The sequence below is a fragment of the Megalops cyprinoides genome, chromosome 1, assembly GCF_013368585.1.
Source record: "Megalops cyprinoides isolate fMegCyp1 chromosome 1, fMegCyp1.pri, whole genome shotgun sequence".
NCBI classification, from domain to species: Eukaryota; Metazoa; Chordata; class Actinopteri; order Elopiformes; family Megalopidae; genus Megalops; species Megalops cyprinoides.
Window position 1 is genome coordinate 8,285,760 of NC_050583.1, and position 13,522 is coordinate 8,299,281.

General features: G+C 43.2%; 1 protein-coding gene across 1 annotated transcript in view; it reads left to right on the forward strand.

Annotated features, from left to right (window-relative positions):
• LOC118788669 (NACHT, LRR and PYD domains-containing protein 12-like) overlaps nt 1-12,006 on the forward strand; it is a 61,187-nt gene extending 49,181 nt beyond the window's left edge. Inside the window, exons 11-14 of the mRNA XM_036544654.1 lie at nt 7,638-7,811; nt 10,155-10,328; nt 10,493-10,539; nt 11,419-12,006. Coding sequence (XP_036400547.1) covers nt 7,638-7,811; nt 10,155-10,328; nt 10,493-10,539; nt 11,419-11,960 — 937 coding nt within the window. The 3' untranslated portion in view covers nt 11,961-12,006. The remainder of the gene's footprint in view (nt 1-7,637; nt 7,812-10,154; nt 10,329-10,492; nt 10,540-11,418) is intronic.
• The last annotated feature ends 1,516 nt before the right edge of the window (nt 12,007-13,522 follow it).

Sequence of the window (13,522 nt, forward strand, 5' to 3'; positions counted from 1 at the left end):
ATTTCAAGATACAATTTTCTGCATCAAAGGGAGTGCAGGAGAGTTCAGATTCAGATTCATGATTCCCCCCCTTCAACACTAGGTGGGATTCCATTGCAGTTATGCACAAAATAGAAGCGATTTTTTAAACAAGTCGACAAAACACAACTGCGAATGGTCTGTGTTTCCACTGAGTGATGCGATTAAAGATGGGTTTCCTCCTCTTGCGATAGCGGCGACAGATCTTGAAGACCTGATAAGTGTGGCACGGTGATTTCGATTGCATCCGCCGCAATAGCTGTGGTAGTGTTTAATCGAAGGTGACGAGGGCATGTGATGCACCCACTAAAAGGCAAACCCCTTGTCCCTGGCAGCGGCCACGTACGGGAGGTCATTGTCCGCAGTGATTTTACAGAGGTCCTGTGGATCCAAAACTTCAGAATGACCCCCCTGCAGTGGGCCTATCATGCCCGAGGGAGCCAGTTCCAACTGAGAAGTGCATAGCCATCGCTCTTTATGAACTGGCTACCTGTGCAGAGTACAGGGTAGTAGCTGAGACTTTTAGTGTGAGCAAAACCACCGTTCACAGATGTGTATGTGGGGTGTGTCAGGCCATATGCTTAAAACTGATGAGGCAGTACATCATAGTGATGTGTCGGTCGCGAACGAGTGGGCGCTATGTGGCAGTACTCCACCCCCCTAGCTGTGGTGCTTTTTTTTCCCTTGTGTTCTAGCCCTGCCCTGCTCCCCGCCCGGTCTCCACCCGCCTGATTGCCTGCACACCTGTTTCCCATCCCCTCGTCAGCCCCGCTCTATATCTTCCCTGCGTGTCTCTGTCCTGTTGCTAGTTCGTCACAGTGTGTTTCTCCTGTATGGGTCCTGACTGTGCTTTTGCAGATCTGTTCCAGAGTGTGTCTGTAACCATGTGCTCTTCATGTTGATTAAACGCTGGTGAGGTGATAAGATAAATGTGCATAAATGAAAGGCCATAGAGGTCATTTCTGCCAGGAAACAGTGGAACATAAAGACCCTTCTGTTTGCTCTGTCTGCTACATTTCTCCTTAAATCCTACATCCCATTAGGAGGTCAGTGAGTATTTATGGAGCTAAAGCAGGTTCACTGCGGGTGAAATATTCTGTGGAAGTAATGAAGCTCTGTGATGCTTTTAAGCAGGTGTCTAATCATATAATAAAATTTTAGCTTGGTTTTCATTACATTACATTACATTATCTGCCTTTAGCAGATGCTCTTATCCAGAGTGACTTACTTCGGTTTTCCTTTTTCCATCTTGCTAACTGAGCACTGATTAAATGTGTGTTCCTGTGTCTGCAGTGAGCTGTCAGACCTCCAGTCCAGCTCTACAGTGTGTGAGCAGATGAGCCAGCACAGACTCTGCCAGCAGGTAAAGGACTTCACTCATTCACCTGAATCTGCCTGCACCTGGAGTCACTCATTCACCTGAATCTGCCTGTACCTGGAGTCACTCATTCACCTGAATCTGCCTGCACCTGGAGTCACTCATTCACTTGACTCTGCCTACAGCTGGAGTCACCCTTTCACTTCAGTCTGTCTTTACCTGGAGTCACAAATTCACCTCAGTGTGTCCAGGTTTTGCATATTCTTCTAACTGTGACCTGTACTGTATTCACTCATTTACCTGTATCTGTCAGCCTTTATTCATTCATTCATTTGACTTTGTAGTCCTCTTATTCACTGACTGGCTGGATTGTCTGTCCTTTAGCCCCTCATTCTTCTGAATCTGTCGGTCCAGTACAAAGCTATTCACCTGTCTGTGTCACATACTCACTCCTTCATCTGACTTCACTGGAAAAAAGCTTTAATGTTTCTCCTAGTAATATTCTGAATTGCATTTTCTACAATGATTTCTTTGTCTTCATTTATTCTTTTTCATTCTATATTCTTCAGGTGTTGTTAACTGGTGTCTTTATTTCTCTGCAGTCTGTGATTGTAGATGCCTCACCCCTGTGTTCCAATGATCAGGAGCTGGAAGCAGAAAATAGTAAGATTTTTCACACAAATCAAAGAGTCATCTGAACAGAGTCATCTCTCTGAAAACCTCACCAATTTCTCTCACCCACACCATCACTATCTACAGACACACCACTGCTATTTAGTACCACAGCCTACAGACACACTACTGCTGTTTAATACATTAATACTCTTACCTTTCAGCAACAGTCTGTTCTGAAAATGCCTCCATTTTTGCACAGAAGGAGTCCAAGAGAACCTGAAATCCAGTCTGAAGAAGAGGTTTGAGCAAATATTTGAAGGGGTTGCTACATCAGGAAAACACACCCTCCTCAACACGATTTACACAGAGCTCTACATCACAGAGGGGGACAGTGAGGGAGTCAATAATGAACATGAGGTGTGGCAGATTGAGACAGTATCCAGGAAACAGATCACCCAAGACACTGCAATCAAGTGCAATGACATCTTTAAGCTCTTACCTGGACAAGAGAAACCCATCAGAACTGTGCTGACGAAGGGGATCGCTGGCATTGGAAAAACAGTCTCTGTGCAGAAGTTCATTCTCGACTGGGCAGAAGGAAAAGCTAATCAGGATATTCGTTTCATGTTTGTTCTTCCTTTTCGGGAGCTGAACTTGATTAATGATGAACAGTACAGTCTGCTTGGGCTTCTGCATGTCTTCCACCCTGAAATGAAAGAGATTGAAAACATCAGGTCTAATGCTGACAAAGTTTTGTTCATCTTTGATGGTCTGGATGAAAGCAGATTTCCCTTCAATTTCCAGCAGAACGAGATGCTGTCTGATGTAACAAAGACATCCTCAGTGGATGTGCTGCTGACAAACCTCATCCAGGGGAATCTGCTTCCCTCTGCTCTCCTCTGGATCACCTCCCGACCAGCAGCAGCCAATCAGATCCCTCCCGCATGCGTCCACCGGCTGATAGAAATACAAGGGTTCAATGACTCACAGAAGAAGGAGTACTTCAGGAAGAGATTCAGTGATGAGATCCAGGCCAGCAGAATTATAACTCACATACAGTTATCCAGGAGTCTGTACATCATGTGTCACATACCAGTCTTCTGTTGGATTTCTGCAACTGTTCTGGAGCAACTGTTGGGTGAAGCTGACTGTGGAGAAATCCCTAAAACTCTGACTGGAATGTACACCCACTTCTTGCTCCTTCAGTCCAACATCAAGAATCAGAAATATCAGGGAAGAAATGAGACAGATCCACGAAAGCTTCTGGCACTGGATAAAGACATTATTCTGAAACTGGGGCAGCTGGCTTTTCAACACCTGGAAAATGGCATTCTCATGTTCTATGAAGAGGACCTGAGAAAGTGTGGCATTGATGTCACTGAAGCGTCAGTGTACTCTGGGGTGTGCACAGAAATCTTTAAAGAGGAGTCTGTGTTGCATCAGAAGAAAGTGTACTGCTTTGTGCATCTGAGCATCCAGGAGTATCTGGCTGCTTTGTATGTCTTTCACTTATACGTAAGCCAGAATGTGAACATATTGAAGTCCATTTTTGGTCAAAAATCTGAAGTCACTGAATTGTCACTGTATGACTTGCATAAGAGAGCTGTTCAGAAGGCCTTGGAGAGTAAGAATGGACACCTGGACCTTTTCCTGCGATTCCTTCTTGGCCTCTCACTGGATTCCAATCAGAACCTTCTGAAAGGCGTTCTGACACAGACAGGAAGTAATTCAGAGAGCATCCAGGAAACAGTCCAGTACATAAAGGGTTTGGGGAAGAAGGATTCCTCCCCAGAGAGGTGCATAAATCTGCTCCACTGTCTGGCTGAACTGAATGATGATTCACTTATGGAGGAGGTCCAAAAGTTCCTGAGCTCAGAAAGTCGTTCTGTTGAATGGATCTCACCTGTGCACTGCACTGCCCTGGCCTATATGCTCCTGATGTCAGAGGAGGTGCTGGATGAGCTTGACCTGAGGAAATACAACACCTCAGACGAGGGGCACAGGAGACTGGTTCCAGCTGTGTGGTGCTGCAGAAAGGCTCTGTGAGTATTAACATGAGTATCACCTTTCTAATATACCATGGTTAATGTGAAAACATGTATGTTAGAATATGATACTGTATATATAGATATACCATGTTGCCATATAATTAAAATCTCTTTCAATTGTCTTTTCAATGCTCAAACCATTAAATAATCACAATTAAAAAAAAATCAAATAACATTTGTAGAGATAATATTAAAACTGCCTGTACTGGCAAGACAGTGTAATGTATTTCAGAAATGTGACCCGTTTCCACTTTAGTGTTACATTGGAATATTGAATTTTTGAATGCCGTTAATTTAGATATTTTCCCTAAATATAATGTCTTCCTATTTCTTGGTAGTGAAACAAAAATCTTTTCTCAGTATTTTTGTTCAATGCTTTATTATGGACCACCAGATATGTTCACCATTGCTACTGTTGCAGTTACAGCTGTAATGTAGGGCAGCATAATTAGGATCCAGGGGCCTCATTTATAAAGCAGGCCTGCTCCCAGAAAAGTACAGTACTGCCTCTTCCTAAATATTTGTATGCTGCTGAGCCCAGCAATGGAGAGCCCAACTAGATGCAATACTGCTGTACAAGTACAGAGGCAAGTCCTCCCAATGCGTGGTTTTCTGGACACAGGGAGCTTTCAGAGGGAGCCCAGTGATAGGTCTGCATGTCCCCATCACTAAGGAGCATTATGGCTGATGCACAGAGCAGCATCATTCACATCACAACACAATATACTCACTTCCTCTACACTGCAGAAACACACATCACAATATACTCACTTCCTCTGCACTGCAGAAACACACATCACAATATACTCACTGCCTCTGCACTGCAGAAACACACATCACAATATACTCACTTCCTCTAAGCTGCAGAAACACACATCACAATATACTCACTTCCTCTACACTGCAGAAACACACATCACAATATACTCACTTCCTCTACGCTGCAGAAACACACATCACAATATACTCACTTCCTCTACACTGCAGAAACACACATCACAATATACTCACTTCCTCTACACTGCAGAAACACACATCACAATATACTCACTTCCTCTACCCTGCAGAAACACACATCAGCAGGACATCAAAGGGAATTTACAGTCTGTATTTTTCATGAGTGCCTCTCCTGTGCCTCCTGTGTAGCCATCTTCATCTCCTCAGCTGTTCCTTTTGTTAGAACAGCTTCATTTTAAGGAATTGGAATCTCCGTTCCTCAGTGTTTAAAGATGTTGAAGGGATGTAAAACAAAATCTGTTTTAAAATAGTTTAAATGGCAGTTAGTCTAGAAACCTGGACACCTTGTACTTTTCATTTAATGTTCAAGTGAGTTTTTGCAGCAGGACTGATTTGAAATTGAGGTCCTCAGTAGGCATTCCTGCATTTTTCACATTCAAAATGAGCAGTAAAAACATGTCAGAAGATTGACACAGCATTTTCCTCTAATTGTAAATACCATCATTCTCCTTGTTCATGCTGAAAGGTGATTGACCAGCCTTAGTCCCACAAAGAAACATCCTGCTATTTCCTTGGCAATGTCGCACCTGAGCTTTGGCCTAGGAGTCAGAACTGAGGTGGAGATTTGAGAGTCTCTCACCACACCCACAGGCCAATTTGATCTTGAGAGTGGTGGCAATCTCGCTGATGGGAACGCTGGGTTTTGGGGATGGAAGCAGCAGGTGGCTGGGTTATCAGGAACCTCAGGAGTACAGACAGTCTCACAGCAGTCAGACACAGTGATGGAGGATTTAGTTCTGGGAGGAGGACCAACACTTCCACAGACACGACACCACAATCAGTTTTGGGATGGTCACCGCTGTAAAAGTCATTAAAATCAGTCAGATCAATAGGACAGAAGAAATTAAATGTTGTTAATATACTACTTGTTGTTAATATACTTAATATACGTGATAACTTTTCCCTCAAACACATTTTGAAGTAGAAATGTTTTTGTTATAAAGAGTGTTTGATTATAAATGCTTTTTTCTGTCTTTCTATCTTTTCAGGCTCAGTGGCTGTAACCTTACAGGCGAGTCCATTGAAATTGTGGCCTCAGCTCTGCAGTCAGCCACCTCACCCCTGAGAGAGCTGGACCTCAGCTCCTGTTACCTGGGAGAATCAGGGCTGAAGCTGCTGAGTGCTGCACTGATGAGTCCAAACTGTAAACTACAGACTCTGGACCTCAGATCCTGTTATCTGGGAGAATCAGGGCTGAAGCTGCTGAGTGCTGCACTGATGAGTCCAAACTGTAAACTGCAGACTCTGGATCTCAGCTACAAAAACCTGGGAGACTCAGGATTGAAGCTGCTCTGTGCTGCACTCAGTCCAAACAGTAAACTACAGACACTGAGGTGAGTGGTGCTGTTAAATTGTCCTACATTATTAACCTTTTAGTGGAGGGAAGCCTTCAATAGATGCCGGGGAAATAGCATGAATTACCTGCATGACAGGTGATACTTAAAATATCTGCTCACCCCACGATGATCAACAACCCAGGAGACTGCAGTTACTCCTATTCACACCAGAGGGCGATGTCACTGTGGAAGTGAATGAAGTTAAACTAATGTAGTTTACATTAAGCCAATGACTACCGACAGCTTTCCCTTTAGGACCTAGGTAATCAGTTCATAGATATCTGGGTGCTCCACTTGTGTAATCAGAGCTCCTTTGGCCAATCAGATATGCAAAGCAAATGTTGGGTAACAATGATGTGTCTGCAGGGGTTGATGGTATCAGCACTGGAAAGTACATTAGGATGGCAGGTATGCCATCTGCCTACTATACTTAGAGGCTGGCAGGGTGTTTCTCATACCTTTACAACACCAAGAGTTAGGCTCTTATAGGGATTTCCTACAGAAATGACTAAATTTACACCATATTGCAGTGTTTCTTAATCCTACTCCTGGAGGCCCACTGTCCTGCATATCTTCTATCTATCCTTGCTCTACCTACCTGACTGAACTCATCAGTGGCACTTTTGATTAGCTGAGCACACCTGATTTAATCAAGCAGCAAGAATAGATAGAAGATCTGCAGGACAGTGGGCCTCCAGGAGCAGGATTAAGAAACACTGCCATATTGCACTTTCCTGCTTATCTTCCACTTCTGTTCCAATTTTTCTACTGCATTACATCATCACACATACTCTGATTCTTCAAATAATGTTCTTTGCCATATTCAGCTTATTGTTACATCTGTTCATTGTAGCCTATTGGAAAGCATTGCAGCTAGTACTAGTCATAGGCACATACACACACACACACACACACACACACGCATGTGCACACTCACACAAACACACATATAAACACAGACACACACACTCACTCACACAAAAACAGACACACACACACACACACGCGAACAGACACACATACATACTTGTGATAAAACAGTTCATCTGAATTCTAACAACAAAAAAATCACATCCACAGCAAAAATTGTAATGCTGCATTAATTTGCTAAAAAAGAGTTTTGTGTGAAAATGATTTATTGGAGTTCAGTTTCCCACAGACCTCTTCTGTCGTAGTGACAGAAAAGGTATCATGTTGATTGTACGGTTATACTTCTTTTATTATCAAATTCAGGGAGTGTATGCATTTATATAATGAGCAGAGATTCTGTCTCCCTCTGCACAGACTGGGTTGCTGTAATCTCACAGAGAGCTGCTGTGATGATCTAGCCTCAGTCCTGCGCTCACACCACTCAGAGCTGAGAGAACTGGAGCTGAGAGACAATGACCTGCGGGATTCAGGAGTGAGAGCGCTCTCTGCTGGACTGGAGGATCCTCACTGTAAACTACAGAGACTGGGGTGAGGAGCATAATACTGTAGTCAACTCCTGATTATCTAGGCTAATGGAATGGAGCCATGGCACAGATAATCAACAGAATGTTACTTTAATCTTTTTATGTGTATCTACCATTTAAAAAAACAAATAACCTTTAGTTTGAAATAGCATGCTCTTAGACAGATATAGCAAGATGCACAATACATCAAATCCAAAGTTTCCATTTGAATGGCTGGTGAGTGTTAGACTGAGCCCTTCCCCCAACCCTCCCATGTGACTGGAAGGGTCTAAAAGCACTCTACACTAGTTTACAACATAACTCAGTATCTTACTGACCTCTTGTAATACTTCTCGATAACTACTCTTAGCATAGCGATGCACTTATTTGGAAGTCACTCTGGGTCGGCGTCTGCTAAATAATTTAAAGGTTTAAAGTTGTTGACCTTCAGTAGTTGGTGTGAGAAATATAGATTCTGAAGTGTCAAATTGTTGAATCCTGCATGCAGCATTAGTGGTACAAAGCTGTTGTTATACACAGTAGATGTTAAGGCTGAGTCTCTGGAGGGCAGATCATATGTTTGTTGTACCCCTTTCCAAGCTCTGTAACCAGCCCATAGCCACTCACCCAGTGACTCCGCTGTGATCTCTCCCTCACAGAATGGAATTGCAGACAAGAGTATATGTGCACGTTTAAAATACTGAGCCACCTGGTACTGGCAGTGTCTAGCATCCATACTGTCATTGCCCAGAGCTGGGCTGCTGCCTGTAATGATGCATTTACATTTACCTTTATTCATTTGGCAGATGCTTTTTATCCAAAGCAACTTACAGGTGAGGCAGAAATGTTAAAGATGAAGTAGTTCTAGACCTTCCAGTGGTTTTGGTGGATCCATCTACCCTACCAAATAAATCTGGATATGAGCTTATCAAGTGAGTTAAACATGAGTTTGGGCTACAAAAGTGTGTCTGGAAGTGGAACAGGAGTCTGAGGAGTAGATTCAGTATAACTGACTCTGCTGTGTCCATTAATGTGAGGGGCAGCATGGACCAGTAGGACAGATCACCCTTAAATTTGAGTGAGTGATGCCATTCTTAGGCCACCTGAAACGCCATGAGGATTTCACCTGGGGACTAATCAGTGTACTTGTGACCAATGCCTGTGTTTTGTCAACATTTCCCTTGTAACCTCAGTAAAATCCAAAATTTCCAAGGCCCATTGTTGGCTCAGAGATTGAATTTGAATCGATAAGATTACATATTTATGAGAGGACATTGACAACTTATGTACCCCTTGCCCCCCTCTACTCAAGTCATGTCTTCACTGTTACGTAATGTTTGTCCTAGGATTTGTCCTAGGTTCTACATTGACGGAAATGAAAACCTCATTTGCTTTTCCAGTGCTAGTCCTCCAATGCTTGGCCTGTCTGAGGCTTTTTACTGATGCATAGGTGACGAGTCTCCCTCTCAGTTTTACTTTGGCTGCCTCACCCATGATACTAGGTGGTATATCTGGGCTGTGGTTAAACTCCATGTATGGCATAAACGTAGCTCAGATGTAGGCTTGAATTCTAGTCTCACCTAATCGTGAAGTTTTTAATCATCAGCGGCTTGAAGAAAAACATTGACCAACGTCTGAAACTAGGTGAAGGGGTGAATGCACCAACATTTTAGATTGATTGTATAACGGTTGTTTTAAAACATGGATTGTTTAAAAACGTTGATCCTCACACTATCACATCAATCAGAGATGAATGGTGTTTCATCATGAATATTATGTGGGGAGATTTATCAAATAATTTCAGTTATTATCTCCAATAACCAAGACTTTAAGGGTAAATTGAATCGCCTCTTCTTCATTCATCTATCCCCAGGGTTCATGCACTGGAGATTAAACTGTGGAATTAGTTGCAAATGTGCACTTTTTATTGCATTATTATATTCATAATTAGTAAAAGAACAGTGCTGGTAATGGAGGTATTGTCCTGTGGAAACAGATTTAATTAAATATAGCAGCAGGGCATGTTCTCTTTGCATAAAATTCACTCTCATCTGGTTGGCCAAGAAGTGACCAGATGTGATGACCAGACCAGTTAGAGGAGAGTGCACATTGTATGTGAAGGGAAAGGTCATGTGCTTTACCTAATTACAGTATTGATCAGTTTAACGTCATACTTGTCAGTCATGCTTGCTGTTAATTTTTTGACGGTCAAATGACATTTTTTCAAGGGTCCCACCATCATGCATGAATATTATTACTGTTCTCTGCTGCAGTCTCCATGTACTGAGTGTCAGATGTTCTGGTAAATTCTCCTGCTTTTCCTCCAGAGCTGTGATAGTGAAGAGCTCTTCTCTCCTTCTCTCTGCAGGCTGTCAGGCTGTCTAGTCACAGAGAGAGGCTGTGCTTCTCTGGCTTCAGCGCTGCGTTCAAACCCCTCACACCTGAGAGAGCTGGATCTGAGCTACAACCACCCAGGAGACTCAGGAGTGAGAGCGCTCTCTGCTGGAGTGGAGGACCCCAGCTTTAAACTGGAGACACTGCTGTAAGCAGAGTTCTGCTCCTTTGTGTGTGTAGATGTCTGATGTTAATGGAAAACCTAGTGAGATGTGTAAGATGGTGCCCAGTGTACAGAGCTCTGAATTTCCACACTGCATTTCATAGACAGAAAGTCTGTGTTTCTCAGTCTCTGTTCTTCTGTTCCTACAGTGTGGACCATGGAGGAGAGATTAGGCTCAAAGCAGGACTGAGGAAATGTAAGACAGGAAGAGACACACACACAAAAACACACACACACGTGCATGCACAAACGCACACACAGACACATGCACAGAAACACGCACACACACACTCACACACACACAAACAGACAAACACGCATGAACATACACACACATAAACACACACATGCACACACACAGACATGTGCATATGTGTGTGTGTGTGCATATGTATGTGTGTGCCTGTGTGCGTGCGGATGTGTGTGTGTGTGTGTGTGTCTTTGTGTGCACGCGTGTGTGTGAGTGTGTGTGTGCGTGTTTCTGTTTGTGTGTCTGTGTGCATGCGTGGCTGCAAATGTGCGTGTGTGCGTGTGTGTGTGTGGGTGTGCGCATTTGTGTGTTCATCTGTGTGTGTGTATCTGTATGTGGGTGTGTGTGCGTGCGTGCACGTGTGTGTTTGTGTGTATGTGTGTGTGTATGTATGCATGTGTGTGTTTTTGTGTGTGTGTGTGTGTGTGTGTGTGTGTGTGTGTGTGTGTGCGCATGTGTATGTGTGTGTATCTGTATGTGTGTGTGTGTGTGTGTGTGTGTGTGTGTGTGTGTGTGTGTGTGTGTGTCTTCATCCGTGTGTCTTTGTGTTTGTGTGATTATGCATGTGTGTGTGTGAGTATCTGTATGTGTTTGTGTGTGCGTGTGTGTTTGTGTGGACACGTGTGTGTGTGTGCATCTGTAAGTATGTGTGTGTGTGCGTGCGTGGGCATGCATGTATGAGTGTGTGTGTGTGTGTGTGTGTGTGTGTGTGTGTATGTGTGTTTGCATCTGTATGTATATGTGTGTGTGATGCCGATCTCCTGGTTCTGATCCAGTACATTGTGTTGGAGATGTTGCCTCTTCTAACCTCCTTCCTGTCTGCAGATGCCTGCCAGCTCACACTGGACCCCAACACAGCACACAGAGAGCTGTCTCTATCTGAGGGTGACAGGAAGGTGACACGCACACCGGAGAGAGAGCAGCCATATCCTGATCACCCAGAGAGATTTGACTCTGAGTGGCAGGTGCTGTGCAGAGAGGGTCTGTCTGGGACTCGCTGTTACTGGGAGGCTGAGTGGAGTTGGGAGGCTATGATTGCAGTGTCGTATAAAGGAATCAGCAGGAAAGGAGGACGGGGTTGTGACAGTGAGTTTGGATACAATGACCAGTCCTGGAGTCTGAGCTGCAGTGGTTACATATTGTCTGCTCTGCACAATAATAACAGCACTTCCATACCCACCCCCTCCTCCCGCTCCCGCAGAGTAGGAGTGTATCTGGACTGGCCGGCCGGCACTCTGTCCTTCTACAGTGTCTCCTCTGACACTCTGACCCACCTGCACACTTTCCACACCACATTCACTCAACCCCTCTATCCTGGGTTTTGGGTGGATGAGAACTCCTCAGTGTCCCTTTGCATGCTGGGGTAGACTCCTGTGTCCTGGAGGAGTTGATGGGATGTTATTCACTGTGGTCATGACGACATAAATCTCAACATTAATACAGTGTACAAACACTGGAGGGTACACTCATTCACTGTATACCAAATACTTTAGAGTTCCAATGAATCATTCAGCTGTTGAAAATGAGTGACTTATTTTGTTAGTTTTTAATAATTTATTTTATTAATTTATTAATTTATTTATTTATTATTTATTATTAATATAATTTTTTTTTTTTTTGATATTTTAGTACAGTTTTATATAAAGCTCAGGTGTTTTGCATACTATTAAATAAAAATTGGAAATAAAAGGAAAATAATAGCTTTCTTAAAACTTGTGTAATATGATTATGATATGCTAAAGTAAAGAAGAATGTATGTGTATGAGACATTTATTTATTGTGGGAGGGGTGGGGTTGAGGACAGGAAGGCTGTGCGGAGGGTTATTAACACCGCCCAAAAAATTATCAGCTGCCCTCTGCCCTCCCTGGACGACATATCCAGATCCTGTTGCCTCATTAAAATTAAGGCCATCACAGGAGACCCGTCACATCCCGCCTATCACCTGTTTGACCTGTTGCCCTCCAGACGGCGCTTCAGGTCAATCAAGTCCCACACCACCAGACTAACCAACAGCTTCTTCACCTGGGCCATACGGACTGCTAACAAACATTGACACCCGCCCCCCCCTACCCTCTATGTCAATACAACTGTGCAATTCCACTGTGCACTTTAAGTAGCTTTTAAAAGGCCATATTATTGCACAAGTTTTTCTTTATATCTAAAATGTCTTCTTTTTAAATTTGTATTTTATTGTATATTATTTCTGTACCCAGTGTCGTGTGCCTTATTTGTACTGTGTTTATATAAATGTTCCACTGTGCACTGTTGTTGCAGATCACCCACAATTTCGTTGTACCCCCATCGTGCAATGACAATAAAGTCTATTCTGATTCTGATTCTGAAATTGTCCCTTAAATATTCAGGTATTTGCATTTTGTCAGTTCTGTGTTGTTTGTCTAGAGATGAAAGGCCAGAGATATTGTGTGTTTCGATGTGTGTGTGTTTATGTTTCTACCACCAACATCAGTAAAGACTTGCTGTGTTGAATGTGAGGAGGAGGGTCTTACATGCAGGACTGAGTCTTATTGTTCCATTCAACTGACACTTATTTGCCACAAGGTGGGGGTATTAATACATGATTGACACAAGAAACAATCCAACAAAAATTATGACAACACTGACAGTTTGGGGTCATAATTTGGGACTGTGGGCTGAGATGTAGTTTCTGCTTTATTAATTAATCCTGAATGCTGTCTGACCTGTAGAAGGAGCATTGAGATATTAAAGCGGTAAAATCACCATAAGAAAAACAAAACAATACAATAATACATTGTTTTGGTTCAGGTTCTGAAGGCCACATCTGGGTTTTCTCCTCATATAGGTTGTACAAGATGCCAAAGTGTAATTTGCTTGGTGAACTACAGTGCCCTCCAAAAGTATGTTAACAGTAGAGTGGAATTTCATATTTTTTCTGCTTTAGGCATTTGC